Source organism: Heptranchias perlo, chromosome 7, assembly GCF_035084215.1.
Source record: "Heptranchias perlo isolate sHepPer1 chromosome 7, sHepPer1.hap1, whole genome shotgun sequence".
Classification (NCBI taxonomy): domain Eukaryota; kingdom Metazoa; phylum Chordata; class Chondrichthyes; order Hexanchiformes; family Hexanchidae; genus Heptranchias; species Heptranchias perlo.
In genome coordinates this window covers 31575558-31595913 of record NC_090331.1, presented here as the reverse complement: position 1 = coordinate 31595913, position 20356 = coordinate 31575558, and the positions used below count along the sequence as shown (strand labels likewise).

The window sequence follows — 20356 nt, the reverse complement described above, 5'->3', positions numbered from 1 at the left end:
TTATCCCATGAGACAATATCTTGGATAAATTACACAAAGGTCACCAAGGAATCTGTGTGGTGAGAAAGTGCTAAATCTGTGGAGACCAGGGATTAACAAAGAATCGAGTAACTTGTTAAGAACTGCGATTCATGATCAGAATTTCAACAGCACAAAACACATATAACCATGCAGAACCTGTGATTCCAAGTCACTCATGGAAGAAAGTAATGAACATTATGTTCAAGTAGACGGTGGGGGGAGAGGTCATCATTTGTCATTTTACTTATGTGAATAATGGAATGCAGTTTGCAAGTGGATCTATCTACATTATAAGCAGAGACCCACAAAGCAATGTGGAAGCAGATCGTACATTTTGGATAGTGAAAAATATGCTGAACAAAATATGTGATTCCCTATCTTCCTGTTATGGCATGCAGCACTTTACCATTACAAATTGGGTATAGCCCAGGAGAACTTTTGATGGGTTGGATGTTGAAACAGCATTGGCAGTTGGGAAATTATTTTTGGTGTAGATGTAGATGTCATGCCTACTTAGCAAGAGGAATATTTTTCTTATCCTTCCGAAGGGAAATTAAATATTGATTTCATTGTCAAACTGTTGCTGGTTTCAAGAAACTTTTTTTATTTCATTGCAGTCTAATGTTGCTGTACATTACCTGTAACTGTTAATCTTTTTGCTAAATACAAATCCCTTTTTGTTTACAGGTAATTCGTGTACAATTAGTATTCAGTTACAGAAAATCATTTCTAGATGTTCCCACCTCCAAAATGGGCAGTATTTTGTGTCATATGATCAGCGTTTTATAAAACATCTTTTCTTCTCTTTGTCCTAGGATGGATATGAGCAGTACAGATGTATCTAGGCTGCCTGACTGAAGATGCTTTTCCTACAAGAAGATAGTCACAGACATGGACAGGTTAATTTGGGTACATAAATTATAGGATGATGTACTTTCTTTATACATGATTCACTCCAGAATAACTTCACTGTTGAAAACAATGGCGACTTTTCATCTGTGGAAGTTATCTTCACAAAAACTAGGATTTTTTCTGGTAACATTTGGATTCATATGGGGAATGATGCTTCTGCACTTCACCATCCAACAACGGACACAACATGAAAGCAGTACTATGCTTCGAGAGCAGATTCTGGACCTTAGTAAACGATATATCAGAGCGTTAGCAGAAGAAAACCAAAATGTAGCAGATGGGCCATACGTCGGCACAATGACAGCATATGGTAAGTAAACCATGCTCATTTTTTTCTAAAATATCTGCTGCTTATATTTTGTATGTTGTAAAACATAATTTTCAATAATATATTTGACAGTTCCAGTAACAGCTTAACTTAATAGGCAATGAAATTGTATTTTACCTAAGTAAATTCTATTACGAGTGGATTCAACCTTCACTTCCTATAATATTGAATCCAAGCTGCATTCGATACCGCACCAAAGATTCCTCTCTGCAATTGGCTGGGATGCCAATCTAATGATATTAAGCCATCATACTGACACTGGGTCATTGCAACCGACTTCAGTGTAACTTGAAATGCCAATTTGAATTCAAAGGTTTGGGGTAACTGCCAATATTGCAGGCAGTGCAAGAATCCCCTGGGAGTGTGGTGCTCAGTGTTGAATACCAGTGAGGGTGATGAGACCTCGCGAGTGCAGTCAGATCAAATCCATGCACCGTGGGAGACTCGGTAGAAATACAGTTGTTATAGAGGATTTGATAGGAGGATATGATAGGAGGATAGACAAGCGTTTGTGCAGCCGCAGACGTGAGTCCCGAATGATATGTTGCCTCCCTGATGCTAGGGTAAAAGATATCACTGAACGGGTGCAGGATGTTCTTCGAGGGGAAGGGGAGCAGCCAGAAGTGGTTCCAACATGGACCACAAATGACATAGGTAGGAAAAGGGTTGAGGTCCAACAAGCACAGTTTCAAGAGCTAGGAAAAAGATTAAAGAACAGGGCCTCAAAGGTGGTAATCTAGAGATTACTCCAAGTACCACGTGCTAGTGAGTACAGAAACAGGAAGATAGTGCAGGTGATTGTGTGCCTGGAGAAGTGATGCAGGAGGGAGGATTTCCGATTCCTGGGGCATTGAGACTAGTTCTGTGGTAGGAGGGACCTGTACAAGCTAGACGGGTTGCACCTGAACAGGCCTACGACTAATGTCCTTGCGGGGAGGTTAACTAGAGGAGAGACAAAGTGCAAAGAATACTATTCTGTTTGTGCCTCCTAAAGAGTAGTGTAGAAAGAGCAGGAATTAGTTGGAAGGGAAAAAAGCAACGCAGACCAATATGGTGTTGGAATGCATGTGTGTTATTGTGAGGAATAGTATAAATAAGGTTAATGAGTTATAGGCACAAGTTGCCACATGGGGTCACGATACAGTGGCTGTACGGAGACCTGGCTTAAACATGGGCGGGAATGGGAACTAAACATTCCTGACAGTGTATTCAGGAGGGATAGGGAAGGAAAAAAGAAAGTGGGGAGGAAGGTGGCAGTATTGATCATGAATAATACCGTTTTACAGAGGGATGAAATACTAGAGGGTTTAAAGACTGAATCTATTTGGTAGAGTTAAGGAACAGAAAAGGAGCTGTTATTCTGTATTGCTGGTTGTTTACTATAGACCTCCAAATAGTGAAAAGGAGATAGAGAAGCAAATCTGTAGGCAAATTTCAGAGACATATAAAAGTAATAGGACAGTAATAGTAGGGGACTTCAATTACCCTAATATAGACTGGGTAAAAAACAATGTGAAGGGCAAGGAGGGTGAAGAATTCCTAAAATGTGTACAGGAAAACTTTCTTGCTCAGTATGTTTCTAGCCCAACGAGGAAGGAAGCAGTGCTGGATTCAGTTCAAGGGAATGAAGTAGGGCAAGTGGAGTGTGTTCCAGTGGGAGAACATCTGGGTAATAGTGATCATAATATAATTAGGTTTAAAGTAATTACGGAAATGGACAAAGAAAAATCAACGGTGAAAATACCCAGCTGGAATAGAGCCAATTTCAGTGATTTGAGAAGGCATCTAGCACAGGTGGACTGGAAACAAAGATTGGCCAAGTAAATGAGCAATGGCAGGCCTTAAAGGCGGAGATAATTCAGGTACAAACAGAGTATATTCCCATAAGGCTGAAAGGTAGGGCATCCAAAGCTAGAGCTCCTTAAATGACACAGGAAATAGAGATTGAAAAAGGAGGTTTATAACATGTCAGGTACAGAATACAGTTTTAAAAGAAAACCAGGCAGAATAGAAAGTGCAGGGGGAAATTGAAAAAGGATGTAAGAAGGGCAAAGAGAGAATATGAGAAAAGATTAGCTGGTAACATAAAAAGGGACCCCAAAAATCTTTTAAAAACATATAAAAAGTAAAAGGAGAGTTAAAGGAATGGCGGGGCTGATTAGGAACAAAAAAGGAAATCATCTTGTGAAGACAGAGGGCATGACTGAGGTACTGAATGAGTACTTTACATCTGTCTTCACAAAAGAAGAGGATGAAGTTAATGTTGAAATAATAGAGGAGGAGGGATTAGAGATATTGGATAGGATTAAAAAAAAGGTAGAAAGGAGGTGCTAAATAGGTTGGCATCACCCAATGTTAACAAGTTACCTGGTCCAGATCGGATGCACCCTTGGTTGCTAAGGGAAGTAAGGTGGAGATAGCAGAAGCTCTAACCACAACCTTTCAATCCTCCTTGGATATGGGAGTGGTGCCAGAGGACTGGAGGATTGCACATGTTAGGGAATAGGGATTCCCTATTCAAAAAGAGGAAAGATAACTACAGGCCAATCAGTCTAACGTCAGGGGTGGGAAAACTACTGGACGTTGTCATGGACAAAATTAATTCTCACTTGGAGAAGCATGGGTTAATAAGGGACAGCCAGTACGGATTTTTTTAAAGGCAAATCGTGTCTGACTAAGCTGATTGAGTTCTTTGATGAAGTAACAGAGGGTTGATGAAGATAGTGCAGTAGATGTATATATGGACTTTCAAAAGGCATTTGATAAAGTACCACATAACAGACTTATTTGGAAAATACAAGCACGAGATTAAAGGGACGGTGGTAACTTGGGTGCGTGATTGGCTAAGGGACAGGAGGCAGAAAGTAGTGGTGAACGGATATTTTTCTGACTGGAGGGAAGTATGCAATCCCCCTGGGATCGGTATTAGGACCATTACTTTTTTATATATAAATGACCTGGACTTGGGTATAGGGAGTACAGTTTTGAAGTTTGCGAATGATACAAAACTTGGCAACGTGGTAAATAGTGAGCAGGATAGCAGATTTCAGGAGGACATAGACAGACTGGTGAAATGGGCAGACACATATCCGCATTAAATTGCATCTGCTAAGTGTGAAGTGATGCACTTTGGGAGGAACAATTGGAAGAGGCAGTATAACTTAAATGGCATTATTTTGAGGTGGGTGCAAGAACAGAGGGACCTGGGGGTGCATATTCACAAATTTTTGAAGGTGGCAGGGCAAGTTGATAAGGCGGTTAAGCAAGCGTATGGGATACTTGGCTTTGTTAATAGGGGCATTGAATACAAAAACAAGGAAGTCATGCTAAACCTTTACAAATCTCTGGTTAGGCGTCAGCTGGAGTATCGTGTACAATTCTGGGCACCACACTTTAGGAAGGATGTCAAGGCCTTGGAGAGGGCACAGAGGAGGTTTAACAGGATGATACCAGGAATAAGGGACTTCAATTATGTGGAGAGATGGGAGAAGCTGGGGTTGTTCTCAGAGCAGAGAAGGTTAAGGGGAGACCTAATAGAGGTATTCAAAGTTATGAGAGATTTTGATAGAGCAAGTAGGGAGAATCTGTTTCCTCTAGTAACCAAAGATCATAGATTTAAAATAATTGACAAAAGAACTAAAGGGGAAATGAGGATAATTTTTTTCAGAGGGTTGTAAAAATCCCACTGCTGACATTCAGTCCTTTACATATACAGAACTATGTTTTCGATCAGCATAGATGTGCTGTAATATTTTGTGATTCTATATAATGTAATGTACAGTATTTAGCAAAGCTGCTGCACTCCAATTTTAATTGAGGTTATTTTCAGAAGTTTTGATAGCCATATCTAAGGGGAAGCTAGATAAACATATGAGGGAGAAAGGAATAGAAGGATATGTTGATGGAGTTAGATGAAGAAGGGTGGGAGTATGCTTATGTGGAGCATAAATACTGGCATGGACCAGTTGGGCAGAATGGCCTGTTTCTGTGTTGTACATCCTATGTAAGATCTGGAATGCACTACCTGAAAGCAGATTCCATTGAAAATTTCAAAGGGCAATTGGACATGTACTTGAAGAGGACTAATTTTCAGGGTTCTGCAGAAAAAGCTGGGGTGTGGGACTAAATTGGACAGCTCTTTCAAAGAGCAGGCACTAAGGGCCGACGGCCTCCTGTGCTGTAATATTTTGTGATTCTATATAATGTAATGTACAGTATTTAGCAAAGCTGCTGCACTCCAATTTTAATTGAGGTTATTTTCAGAAGTTTTGATAGCCATATCTAACAAACTTAACTAGTTCAGTGCTCTAGTGATAACCAAGGTCATCACCTGCCTTAACGGGCAGCATCCTGTTGCAAACCTTGGCCTGGAATTTACTCCGCATAATGTGTGTATCTGGGCGCAAACCAATTACGTGGCTTAAAAGATTATGGAATTTTGGGGGTAAGTGAGTTACTCACGTAACTACAGTACACTCAAGTCAACTTGATCTATTACATCTGTCCGTCCGAACAAATCTCCGCGCACTGAACTGGGCATTCCCTTCACTCTCAAATGTGAGTATGCTCCAATTGTGTTTGTTTGGGGGCTCTCAACATTGTAACCAGATTTCCAGGCACAGTGGGGAAACAGTCATTTTTCTAATTTTTTAATTGCAATTTTTTGTCTTTTTCAAAAAACATTATCCTCCACTGAGCTCTATTTTCTGTTTCTTTTAATGCATTTTTATAAATATGAGTCATATTTAAAAATTGAAAAGCTTCCCCAATTGCAGGTTCATAAATGCGCTGTGCACGAATTATGGTTAAATTAGTTGCAACTTAAATTTTAAGACTCAAAGCAGAAATATACTGGTGTGGGGTCGGCATTTCCTTGGGCCCCAAATGTTTACACTGATACTTGCCCATTTACGCCTATTTTAATTTTGGACATATTCTATAAGATTGGGAGGATACTTGGGTGTTATTTGATTGACATTATAGTAGGTACAGCACAGGAGGAGGCCATTCGGCCCATCAAGCCTGCTTTTTCCCCATAGCCATGTAATTTTTTTTCTCCTAGTATTTATCCAATTCCCTTTGAAAGTTACTATCTAATCTGCTTCCACCACCCTTTCAGGCAGTGCATTCCAGATCATAACAACTTGCAGCGTAAAAAAAAATGTTTCCTCATGTCACCTCTGGCTCTATTGCCGATCACCTTGAATCTGTGTCCTCTGGTTACCAACCCTACTGCCACTGGAAACAGTTTCTCCTTATTTACTCTATCAAAACCATTCATGATTTTGAACACCTCTATCAAATCTCCCCTTAACCTTCTCTGCTCTTTTTGATATATATTAATGACCTGGACTTGGGTATAGACGGTATAATTTCTGCTGTAAGGAGAACAACCCCAGCTTCTCCAATCTCTCCACATAACTGAATTCCCTCATTCCTGGTACCATTCTAGTAAATCTCTTCTGCACCCTTTCTAAGGCCTTGACATCCTTCCGAAAGTGTGGTGCCCAGAATTGAACACAGTACTCCAGCTGAGGCCTGACCAGTGTTTTATAAAGGTTTGGCATAACTTCCTTGCATTTGTACTCTGTGCCTCTATTAATAAGGCCCAGGATCCCATATGCTTTTTTAGCAGCCTTCTCAACTTGTCCTGCCACCTTCAAAGATTTGTGTACATACACCCCCAGGTCTCTCTGTTCCTGCACCCCCTTCAAAATTGTACCATTTAGTTTATATTGCCTCTCCTCATGCTTCCTACCAAAATGCATCACTTCATTGAAACACATAAAATTATGAGGAGGCTTGATCGGGTAGATGCTGAGAGATTGTTTCCCCTGGCTAGAGAGCTGAGAATTAGGGGTCTTGGTTGCAGGATAAGGGGTCGGCCATTCAAATCTGAGATGCGGAGGAATTTCTTCACCTGAGGGTTGTGAATCTTTGGAGTCCTCTACTCCAGAGGGCTGTGGATACTGAGTCATTGAATATATTCAAGGCTGAGGTAGATAGATTTTTGGACTCTAGTGGAATCAAGGGATATGGGGATCGGGTGAGAAAGTGGAGTTGAGGTCAAAGATCAGCCATGATCTGATTGAATGGCGGAACCGGCTCGAGGGGCCGTGTGGCATACTCCTGCTCCTATTTCTTATGTTCATGCTTCTCTGCGTTAAATTTCATCTGCCACGAGTCTGCCCATTTCACCAGTCGCTGTATGTCCTCCTGAAATCTGTTGCTATCCTCTACATTTCCGAGTTTAGTTTTCATCTGCAAACTTTGAAATTATACCGTCTATACCCAAGTCCAGGTCATTAATATATATCAAAAAGAGCAGTGGTCCTAATACCCACCCCCTGGGCAACACCACTGAAAACAACTGTTACCACTACTCTGCTTTCTGTCCCCTAGCCAATTTTGTATCCACGCTGCCACTGTCCCTTTAATCCCATGGGCTTTAATTTTGCTAACAATTCTATTATGTTGTACTTTATCAAATATCTTTTTGAAAGTCCATAAACATATCAACCCTCTCCGTTACTTCATCAAAGAACTGAATCAAGTTAGTCAAACACAATTTTCTTTTGACAAATCCGTGCTGACTTTCATTTATTAGCCCATACTTTTCCAAGTGCTAATTTATTTAGTATGAAGACTGGAATCCCAATACCCACACTCAGAGCACTGAAATAGTAGAATTGTGATGGTGATTTCTTTTTTGTTGCTCTGTGGTTGTGCAAATGAGGGTACCCTGCCTGATAACTGGACAGCATTTTCTCATTGTGCTTTCCATATCATCTTTGCTATAAGGGCAGTTTTGACACCAGTTTGGAAAAGTCTCTGCTGTTGCCAGAGAACCTACTTCAGACTGCCTAACTTCTTTAGCAGGTTACAGCGGGCACTATGAGTGTGGCTTGCTGTTCAGGCCATACTTGTATGACAGCTTACTTGGACTAGAAGTTAATTTCCTTCCAGAGCTTTAAAAATTACACACATTGCTGTAAATGCCCTTTAATGTTAAAGGACTCTGGCAAGCAAGTTGCAGAACTACTAGCACTAAAGATAATACCTGCACATCAGAAGTATCCCAAATGTGCCACAGAGGGGCTGATAAAATTTTCGCAGGATTGGATGTTGATGTTTATGGGTCAACATCAATAACCATTGTTGCCCTTTCCTGGGGTGCTAGGCTGATGGCTCCTTCTGGCGCACCTTGGCAATAAACCCATGGGCTAGAATTGATCATTTCATGGCCACCTTTTGGGAATGGGTTGTAAAAAGCCCCATCTGGTGTCAAGTCAGCGACTCTTCTGCTCCAGACCTACCCAGTTCCAAGTATCTTTTGGGGGCTGGGGTCTAATTAATAATCTGAGGTATCCCATTCATGGGATTTATTAGTTTAGAAAGTTTAGTTTGCTTGTTTTTCTTATACAAGTGAGCACCTTGATTTATGAATATTAGTGTGCTGAATGGTTTGAGATCAAGAGTTATTGTAAATAGACTTTCGTGCAATGCTGGACTGGAGCAGGTCAGCTTGGAAGTCGCATGGCATCAAACAGGAAATTAGAGACTCATGTAACAAGGGTACTACAGTAATCATGGGTGACTTTAATCTACATATAGACTGGCCAAACCAAATTAGCAATAATACTGTGGAGGATGAATTCCTGGCGCGTGTACAAGATGTTTTCTTAGACCAGTACGTGAGGAGCCAACCAGGGAACAGGCTATCCTAGATTGGGTATTGTGCAATGAGAAGGGGATAATTAATAATCTTGTTGTGCGGGGTCCTTTCGGGAAGAGTGACCATAACATGGTGGAATTCTTCATTAAGATGGAAAGTGAAGTAGTCCAATCCGAAACTAAGGTCCTAAATCTAAACAAAGGAAACTACAAAGGTATGAGGAGTGAGTTGGCTATGATAGATTGGGAAGGTTCATTAAAAGGCATGACGGTGGATAGGCAATGGCTAACATTTAAGGAATAAATGCATGAATTGCAACACTTATACATTCCTTTCTGGCACAAAAACACAAAAGGAAAAGCGGCCAACCATGGCTAACAAAAGAAATTAAGGATAGTATTAGATCCAAAGAGCAGTCATATAAAGTTGCCAGAAAAAGTAGCAAGCCTGAGGATTGGGAGCAGTTTAGAAATCAGCAAAAAAGGACCAAGAGATTGATTTAAGAGGGGGAAAAACAGAGTATGAGTGTAAACTTGCAAGGAACATAAAAGTGGACTGTAAAAGCTTCTACAAGTATGTAAAAAGAAAAAGATTATTGAAGACAAATGTAGGTCCCTTAAAGTCAGAAACGGGAGAATTTATAATGGGGAACAAGGAAATGGCAGAGCAATTAAACAAATACTTTGCTTCTGCCTTCATGGAAGAGGACACAAATAACTTCCCAGAAATGCTGGGGACCAAGGGACCAGTGAGAAGGAGGAATTAAAGGAAATTAGTATTAGTAAAAAAAAGTAGTGCTGGAGAAATTAATGTGACTGAAAGCCGATAAATCCCCAGGGCCTGATGATCTGCATCCCAGAGTACTAAACGAGGTAGCCATGGAAATAGTGGATGCATTAGTTGTCATCTTCCAAAATTCTATAGATTATGGAACAGTCAGTGCAGATTGGAGGGTAGCAAATATAACCACTTTTTTTTTTAAAAAGAGGGAGAAAGAAAATAGTGAACTACAGACCAGTTAGCCTAATATCAGTAGTAGGGAAAATGCTAGAGTATTATAAAGGATGTGATAACAGGACACTTAGAAAATATCAATGGGATTAGACAAAGTCAGCATGGATTTATGAAAGAGAAATCATGTTTGACAAACCTACTGGAGTTTTTTTGAGGATGTAACTGGTAGAATAGATGAGGGCGAACCAGTGGATGTGGTTTATTTGGATTTTCAGAAGGCCTTTGATAAAGTCCCACATAAGAGGTTAGTGTGCAAAATTAAAGCACATGGGATTGGTGGTAATATACTGGCATGGTTTGAAAATTGGTTAACAGAGTAGGAATAAATGGGTTTTTTTCAGGGTGGCAGGTGGTGACTAGTGGGATACCGCAAGGATCAGTGCTTAGGCTCCAGCTATTCACAACATATATCAATGATTTGAATGAGGGAACCAAATGTAATATTTCAAAGTTTGCTGACGACGCAAAACTAGGTGGGATTGTGAGTTGTGAGGAGGATGCAAAGAGGCTTCAAGGTGATTTAGACAAGTTGAGTGAGTGGGCAAATACATGGCAGATGCAGTATAACATGGATAAATGTGAAGTTATCCACTTTGGAAGGAAAATCAGAAAGGCAGAGTATTATTTAAATGGTGATAGATTGGAAAATGTTGATGTACAAAGGGACCCGGGTGTTCTTGTACATCAGTCACTGAAAACAAACATGCAGGTGCAGCAAGCAGTTAGGAAGGCAAATGGTATGTTGGCCTTAATTGCAAGAGGATTTGAGTACAGGAGCAAGTATGTCTTACTGCAGTTATACAGGGCCTTGGTGAGACCACACCTGGAGCATTGTGTGCCATTTTGGTCTCCTTACCTAAGAAAGGATATTCTTGCCATAGAGGGAACCAGCGAAGGTTCACCAGACTGATGGCAGGACTAACGTATGAGGAGAGATTGGGTCGACTTGGCCTGTATTCACTCGAGTTTAGAAGAATGAGAGGGAATCTCATTGAAACATATAAAATTCTGACGGGGCTAGACAGACTGGATGCAGGGAGGATGTTTCCCCTGGCTGGGGGTGAGTCCAGAACGAGGGGTCACAGTCTCAGGATATGGGGTAGGACATTTAGGACTGAGATGAGGAGAAATTTCTTCACTCGGGGTGAACCCTTGGAATGCTCTACCACAGAAGGCTGTGGAGGCCAAGTCACTGAATATATTTAAGAAGGAACTAGATAGATTTCTAGACACAAAAGGCATCAAGGGGCATGGGGAGAGAGCAGGAATATGGTATTGAGATAGAGGATCAGCCATGATCACATTGAATGGCGGAGGAGGCTCGAAGGGCCGAATGGCCTACTCCTCCTATTTTCTGTGTTTGTATGTTTCTATTATTCTTATGAAATTGGGTGCTTTTTTTGTACATTTCCTTAGTTTTCCCCCTAGTCTCATGGTTCTGATCAAGAGAACCCACCTTTCTCCACTACATCCCCAGGCCATGAGAGCTTTCTCCTTTTATGCCAGCTTTTCCATGCTTCTCTGGTTACACCAGATTAACACATTTACACTTCCTCTGGACCCATCTTTTGTTTCTTTATTTGCTCCATTACCACCCCCTTTTGCCTTGCACAATCATCCCTTTTGTCATTTAATTACTCCTGCCCTCCACCCTATTACAGATCTTCCCCTTTGTTCTTTCCTCCCCCTCCCTTTTCCTTGGCTCTGTACTTGCTTAAAAACTGTTAATCTCTAACATCTTCCAGTTCTGATGAAAGGTCATCGACCTTGAACATTAACTCTGTTTCTCTCTCCACAGGCACTGCTTGACTTGCTGTTTACATAGTTGCATAGAGTCTACAGCACAGAAACAGCCCATTCGGCCCAACTGGTCTATGTCGGCGTTTATGCTCCATACGAGTCTTCTCCCTCATCATCCAACCCTATCAGCATATCCTTCTATTCCTTTCCCCCTCGGGCTTATCTAGCTTCCCCTTAAATGCATCCAGCATTTTCTGTTTTTATTTCAGATTTTCAGCATCTGCAGTATTTTGCTTTTGTTTATTGAGAAGGCACTGTGGTAATGATCTTACCTGTATGCAGACTTAAGCGTAGTGAATTGGATATCCTTCAGTTGAGCAATGCCCATACAGTCTTGCTTCCTCACAGGGAGGGCCTCCTACCTGTTTTCTACTCTGCTTGTCCACCTGGACATGATGCTGTCTAATTGACTGCCTGGCTTTCATGAAACTGATTCATAATTCAGGAGCTGCTTCTACAGGTTATAGCTCTGATGGCTTTCACTAAAAAGGTTTACAATACAATGTAGAAGAAATGTGCCAGTTGATGCTTTCCTTTATCTTTGTCTACTATATTTTGAAGTAATCCGTGATCTTGAATACCTGTCTGTGAGGGTCTGTTCAGCTGCATTTATGAAAATGAGAAAAGAGCCGCAGCCTGCTCAATCTTTCATGATAGTTGCATCCTCTCAATTCTGGTGACCTTGTAAATCTTTTCTGCACTCCCTTCAGTGCTTAAATATCTATGGCGTCCTATTTGACCCTGAGCTGAGCTTCCAGCCCCATAGCCACTCCATCTCCAAGACCGCCTACTCCATCTCCGTAATGTCGCCCGTTTCCGCCCATGCCTTAGCTCACCTGCTGTGGAAACCCTCATCCGTGCCGTTGATACCTCTAAACTCGACTATTCCAATGCCCTCCTGGCCAGTCTCTTACCTTGCACCTCTGTAAACTTGAGCTCATCCAAAACTCTGCTGCCTGTATCCTAACTCACACCAAGTCCCATTCACCCATCACTCCGTGCTCGCTGACATACATTGGCTCCTGGTCCGCAATGTCTCGACTTCAAAATTCGCATTCTTGTTTTCAAATCCCTCCATGGCCTTGCCCCTCCCTATCTCTGCAACCTCCTCCAGCCCTACAACCCTCCAATCTCTGCGCTGCTCCAATTATGACCTCTTGCGCATCTCCGATTTTAATCGCTCTACCGTTGGTGGCAGTGTCTTCAGCTGCCTAGATCCTAAGCTCTGGAATTCCCTCCCTAAACCTCTCCACCTCTCTACCTCTCCTCCTTTAATACACTCCTTAATACCCACCTCTTTGACCAAGTTTTTGCTCACCTGTCCTAATATCTCCTTATGTGGCTCAGCGTCAAATTTTGTTTGCTAACGCTCCTATGAAGCGCTTTGGGATATTTCGCTACATTAAAGGTGCTACATAAATGCAAGTTGTTGTGGTGGTGGTATGGAGACTAGACTGCGTATAGTGCTTCAAGGTTCCATATAAATTTAACATCATCTCCCTTTTTATAATCTATTTCTGCATTATTTCCCCATTTTATCCTTTCAATGAAAATAAGTTCAACTTTGCTTGTTGGTCCTCAAAAATCCAAGTTACAGAATTACCCCTGTCCCTTTGCTCTGACTTTGAGCATGAAGAGAATCACTACTTGTGAATTCTAATCTTAAATTCAAAAGTTGACCATCTTGCTTTGAAGATGAATTGTGGCTGGGCAGCAGGTGGCTGTGATTGAGACAATGCAACAATTTTTCATTGGTTTTCATTAGCATCTGAGATTTGCTGGGGGGGGGGGTGTTAAATATTTGTGCCTGACTTGAGTTGCAGTAAAAAGGCTGAATTTTTGCTACTGGAATTTGGATTTCATTACCGTCTTTTCAGCATATTTCAGAAGTGTCATATTACTTGATCCTTTTAAGGAAAATGGGAAAGGCTACGTGTGATAAACTGAAGAGTCATGTTGATTCAAACATGCTGTACTTGGCAAACACTTTCATCGTTCATTTGGCACCTTGCAATTGTATAGACTACACTGTGGAAACTACTCAGCACATTACTTTCAGATAACATTTTATTCATTTGTGGTGTAGGGGCAAGGGTGTACAAGCTATGCCATGTGGGCCATCTACAGCCCACAAAGCCCAGGTAACTTGGTTCTTTTTGGAAGTTTACTTGTTGGTTTATCTTGTTTGAATTTCATGGGCCTGAAGTTTTGTAAAAAGCTGTTAGGATTTATCCACTAATGAGACCACAGAACTAATGCCGAGATCTGCTTGTACCAGCAGCTTGCGATTATATAAAATTAATGTGATTTAAATTTTTCATGTGGTCTGCAAAGCTGTCGTATGCATCTTTAGGCCTTTCTAGGCCACTTAGCTTGGACACTGTTATAATATTTATCTGTCCCATGGCATTCCATTTCCAGGTGGTACGTTGCAATGTTTTATTTATGTGACTGTATTCCTTTTAGAATCAAAGTATTACAGCACAGAAACAGGCTATTTGACCCATTGAGTCCATGCTGTTGGTTTTTCTCCGCATGAGCCACCTAGTCTTATCCCAATCTGCTTGAATCCCATAACCTTTTAATATTGCTCCTTTTCAAGCAACTATATCTGATTCTCTTTTAAAATACCATGGATCCTGCTTCAACCATGATTTGTGGCAGAGAATTCTACATTCAAACCATCCACTCTGTTTTTAAAAAAAAATGTTTTTCTAACTTTCCCTTTAATTCTTTTTGTGACTATCTTAAATTTATGTGGTCTTGCCAACCAGTGGAAATATACTCACTGTTTACTTTGAATCATATCTTGCTTTCTACAATACCAATTCTTAGAAGCATACCACCCTGGAAAAATTATTTTATCTATTTTATTCAGGGTAATATTGTATTGTCTGTTAAGAACATGGCAACATTTATTGTATTTATATTTTTGTTTCAGTGCTTTGCTTTATACAATTATTTAGTGGTCCATATGACTCTGTAAGCAACATGAAAATTTAACATTTATTTTCTGCAGCACTGCAGACTCTTGTGTGACCAGCTCAAGCAAGTCACTCTGACGTCAGAGGCATTTGACCTTACTTCCCTCTGGTATAGCTTAGCTTACAAAAATCCTTGTTCAATAAGCTATGTACCTACTAGAACAGTGAAGTATTGTTATGTAATCATTTTAATATAGTAAATTTCACTTGCAGGACAGTTCTACTGCAAGTTTTGCATCAATTTGGCATAGAATCTGCAGTATAGCTTTTCACTCCTCAGTTCCATGAGCATCCAAGACTGGAACATTCAGTAGCATTTGGGCAGAATGTTCTAATTTCAGATGCATCTGAACTCTATGCTGAATGGCATGTAACATTATGGAGCCCATTGCTAAAGGTCTCCAACTCGTGCTCTGGCACTTTGGTGTAGAACATGCATAGAATAGGGCTGATGAGACGTATTTGATCTGCAAATAAACTTTAGACAACTAATTTCAACAACTAAGTGATGTTGATCATTTGTTAAGTATGCTGTATCTAATGCTAAGTTTAAAAACTCATAACTTTGGTACTTTTGGATTTTTTTTTTAGTAGTGTTTGTGAGTATATGCTGGATGTGCTATTTTAAAAATAAGCATGTTTCAGAGAGTAGCCCTGGAACAAGTCTATGATTGTGATTGTAATGCTGAACAGGGATTGTCTTAGCAACATTGAAATAAGACTCATTTTATTTCTGTCTTTAGATATAGGAATCTATAATCCTCAACCCACAGTATTTCTGAAAAATATTGCTTTGTTTACAGAGGAGCCAAATATATTGTGGCGGTGATCCTATAGTAATTATGAAGCAAGAGAAGCTGAGATTAAAATGTTTTCTATCCAACGTAAACTTTTAATTTGCTGTAGCCTCTGGACAATTAGTCATTATTGAAGGAGTGAGAAGAGATTGTTTTGGATTTAATAACAACACCTTGCATTAATATAGCGCGTTTAACGCAGTAAAACGTCCCAAGACACTTCACGGGAACGTTATCAAACAAAATTTAACACCGAGCCACATGAGGTATTAGGACAGGTGACCAAAAGCTTGGCCACAGAGGTAGGTTTTAAGGAGGGTCTTAAAGGAGGAGAGAGAGGCGGAGAGGTTTAGGGGGGGGGAACTCCAGAGCTTAGGACTTAGGCGGCTAAAGGCATGGCCGCCAATGGTGGAGCGGTTAAAGTCGGGGATGTGCAAGAGGCGAGAATTGGAGGAGTGCAGAGATCTAGGAGGGTTGCAGGGTTGGAGGAGGTTAGAGATAGGGAGGGGCGAGGCCATGGAGAGATATGAAAAAAAGATGAGAATTTTAAAGTCAAGGTGTTCCTGGACCGTGAGCCAGTGTAGGTCAGCAAGCAGAGGGGTGATGGGAGAACGGGACTTAGTGCGAGTTAGGCTACGGGCAGTGCGAGTTAGGCTACGGGCAGTAGAGTTTTGGATGAGCTCAAGTTTATGGAGGGTGGAAGATGGGAAGCTAGCCAGGAGAGCATTGGAATAGTCGGATCCAGAGGTTAAAAAAGGCATGGATGAGGGTTTCAACAGCAAAGGATCTGAGGCAGGGGCAGAGATGGGCGATGTTACGGAGGTGGATGTAGGTGGTCTTGGTGATGGATATGTGGTCAGAAGGTCATCTCTGGGTTACTTAGGACACCAAGGTTTCAAACAGTCTGGTTCAGCTTCAGACAGTGGCCAGGGAGAGGGAGGAATCTGTGACTAGGGAACGGAGTTTGCAGCGGGGACCATAAACAATGCCTTCGGTCTTCCCGATATTTAGTTGGAGGAAATTTTTGCTCATTCCAGCCGGACAAGCAGTGTGACAAATGAAATAGGGGTCGAGAGAGGTGGTGGTGAGGTAGAGCTGGGTGTCGTCAGCAAACGTGGAATCTGATGTGTTTTTGGATGATGTCGTTAAGGGGCAGCATGTAGATGAGAGATCAATCCTTGGGGGACTCCAGATGCATCGATGTGGGAGCAGGAAGAGAAACTATTGCAGGTGATTCTGTGGCTATGACTGGATAAATAAGAATGGAACCAGGCGAGCGCAGTCCACCCAGCTGGACGACGGAGGAGAGGCGTTGGAGGAGGGTGGTGTGATCAACCGTGTCAAAGGCTGCATACAGGTTGAGAAGGATGAGGAATGTATCGCCATGGTCACCGTCACATAGGATGTCATTTGTGACTTTGATAAGGGCTGTTTTAGTACCGTGGCAGGGACGGAAACCTGATCAGAGGGATTCAAACATGGAGTCGCAGGAAAGATGGCCATGGATTTAGGACGTGACAACACATTCAAGAACTTTGAAGAGAAAAGGGAGGTTGGAGATGGGGCAGTAGTTTGCAAGGACCAGAGAGGTCGAGGGCGGGTTTTTTGAGGAGGGGGGTGATGATGGCAGATTTGAAGGGGATAGGGACACTACCTGAGGAGCGGGAACCCTTAATAATATCCGCTAACCTGGGGGCCACAAAGGGAAGTTGGGTGGTCAGCAGTTCTGTAGGAATAGGGTCAAGGGAGCATGAGGTGGGTTTCGTGGTCAAATGAGCTCCGAGAGGGCATGAGGAGAGACAGAAGAGAAACTCGAGAAAGATGAGAGTTTAAGGCTAGGGCAGGGGGAATCTTGGGGACGTTTAGCCCATTTGTGCTTTTTCTTGAAACAGCAAGAAATTCAAGTAGTTTGCTACATAACGTGGACTAGTTGCCACCAAGAAGGTGGGTGGATTATCTTTACCTATGCTGCTCTGAATTGGTTGGCAGGAAGTGTATAAGTTACTTGAGGGGTTTTCTGTAAATTATGATGCTGCTGAAATTTCTAAATTGTTTTGTACTGTTGGCTTTGCCTGTATGTAGAACTTTCTCTTGATCCTTGTATCACAGGCTTCTAGGAACATAGGAATAGGAGTAGGCCATTCAGCCCCTCGTGCCTGCTCTGCCATTTGATAAGATCATGGCTGGTCTGTGATCTAACTCCATATCCCTTAATACCTTTGATTGCCAAAAAGCTACCTATCTCAGATTTAAATTTAGCAATTTAGCTGGTATCAATTGCCATTTGCGGAAGAGAGTTCCAAGCTTCTATCACCCTTTGTGTGTAGAAATGTTTTCAAATCTCACTCCTGAAAGGTCTGGCTCTAATTTTTAGACTGTGCCCCCTACTCCTAGAATCCCCAACCAGCGGAAATAGTTTATCTCTATCCACCCTATCCGTTCCCTTAATATCTTATAAACTTCGATCAGATCACCCCTTAACCTTCGAAACTCCAGAGAATACAACCCCAATTTGTGTAATCTCTCGTCGTAACTTAACCCTTGAAGTCCAGGTATCATTCTAGTAAACCTACGCTGCACTCCCTCCAAGGACAATATGTCCTTCCGAATGTGCAATACCCAGAACTGCTCACAGTACTCCAGGTGCGGTCTAACCAAGGTTTTGTATAGCTCAGCATAACTTCTGCCCCCTTGTACTCCAGTCCTCTAGATATAAAGGCCAGCATTCCATTAGCCTTATTGATTATTTTCTGCACCTGTTCATGACACTTCAATGATCTATGTACCTGAACCCCTAAGTCCCTTTGGACATCCACTGTTTTCTGTCGTCCTTTATATTGCAGCTACTAAATTTGGAGTTGTATTTTGGTGAAGTGTGAGCTGAAAGCACAGAGCTGTGCACGCTTTACATTTACATGAAGTCAGTGGGAGAGATGTGAAATGGGCTGCTGATTCGCTATCGTCCATTTTACACTATCTCCCAGCCATTTTTTACTCTGGGCCAGAATTTCTTTTGACGTTACCACCAGTTTTCAATGTAAAAGATCATGGAGGCTCGAGTCTAAGTGATACAGAAAGGACCCAGAACTCTCCAGATATTTTTACTGAAGTCTGCAGTTGGTCTGCAATTTCGTTGATTATTCTCAGTTGTAGAACTTGAAAACTTGACCAGAGTGCTGGAGACTACCCTACCATTCACAGAAGGAGCAACCAGCTGAAATGGTGTTCCAACTAGGAATACCTCTATTTCTACTAATTACAGAAGATGAGGAGGAGGGGCATGGGAAGGAAGCCCTCGTATGGCAACATGCTCAGATACCAGCCAGCCCAATAATGGCCACCTGCAGAGTGTACAGGCAACAGATGACAATCTAGGAAATGTCGGTCGAATTATGCCTGCAGAGATGAAGATTCAGCAGTGAAGCATTAGGCCGTCTCTGCAACATCCTGTGTGAGGACCTGCAGTCGCAGTCTACAAGCTGCAGAGCATTGATCGTGAAAATAAAGGTCAGCAAGGCCCTGAATTTCTTTGGTTTGGGTTTGTTGCAGGTGTGGATGGGACCTGGTGATATCCCCTGTGCTGCAAGGTTGCTGAGTTTATTGTGTATGGCAGGTCCCTGCCAGAAGAGAGGCGGAGTGTGAAACATTTCTACCAACTAGGCAGCTTCCCGAGGGCCCAGGGGGCCGTAGACTGTGCCCATGTAGTTTTCACAGCCTCAATTGAAAATTCCATGACCTTCGTCAACAGGAAGGTCTTTCTGCCATCAATGTCCAAATAGTGTGTGACACCAAAATGTGCATCCTCCACGAGAACACCCAACATGCCGGTATTTGCTATAATTCGTTAAACAGACAGACATCATACTCCTTCCACACACCAAGCATTCCCCCAGCGCACGGGCTAGCTTTCCAGCCAATTGCTCTCCTGCCACTTCTAACAGTTCCCTGAAGACCAGAAGGTGTCAGGTGGTGTACTCCGTTTGCAGGACTGAGGGGTCATGGGACGGAAGTACCTATCTTCTGTCGACAGCAGGCCTCTGGATCGAAGCTGCATAATAGGAGGGGGATTCTGTGTAGCTTAGTCTTAGCAGGAAGGTGCTTGATGCTTGAAGGGCCCTTTTCTTCAGGTCCCAATTCATGATGAGACACTCTGCAAAGGACAATTTTTTTTAAAGTTGAAAAAATTTAAAATTTCCAAAAGGAATTTTTAAAATTTTTTTTAAAAAGTGCAGTCTACCACTTTGAGTTCCTGGCCTCCCTCTGCACAGTTAACTATGCTTTTATAGTGTCCCACCCTGTGGCACCTTATTGGTTGTGGTGTAATCACGTTGTCCCTTTTTACACTATCTTATGCTTAGGAATATTCAAATTACGTCTGCAGGAAATTTTCACGTACATTGCTGCCGGCAAAACGGGCGTGAAAAAGCACATCAATTTAGGTGCAACTTGATGATTCCACAATTTATTACAATATGGAGATTTTCTACCATAACCTTTTCAAGTATAAATATTGATTCATACCATTTGCTGTTGTACTGCAATTGGTGTGACACTAACTTTTTTGTGGAGATGGCCTTGCTGCTTGCCAAATTAAATCACCCGAATATTGGTGACTTTAACTATACTTCTGTTAGTGTGCAAAAACAGTATTGCATCAATGCCGAAACTGCAATAAAACTTGCATATTAAATAGTGTGGCATCTTTATTCGTCTTGGGGTTGAGGAGTGGATTTGCTTGATTTTAATGTTTATTGGGTTCACCTTTATACTATTCAACTCCCTAACTCCTGACCGAATTATAATTTCACAACCAAGGTCTTGACTT

The 20356-nt window shown here is 41.8% G+C and overlaps 1 protein-coding gene across 2 annotated transcripts in view; it reads left to right on the top strand.

Moving 5' to 3' along the window:
- Positions 1-20356, top strand: part of mgat5 (alpha-1,6-mannosylglycoprotein 6-beta-N-acetylglucosaminyltransferase) — a 135771-nt gene that overhangs the window by 12563 nt on the left and 102852 nt on the right. For both annotated transcript variants that reach the window (XM_067987255.1, XM_067987254.1), the window contains exon 2: positions 837-1243. In XM_067987255.1, coding sequence (XP_067843356.1) covers positions 967-1243 — 277 coding nt within the window. In that variant the 5' untranslated portion in view covers positions 837-966. The remainder of the gene's footprint in view (positions 1-836; positions 1244-20356) is intronic.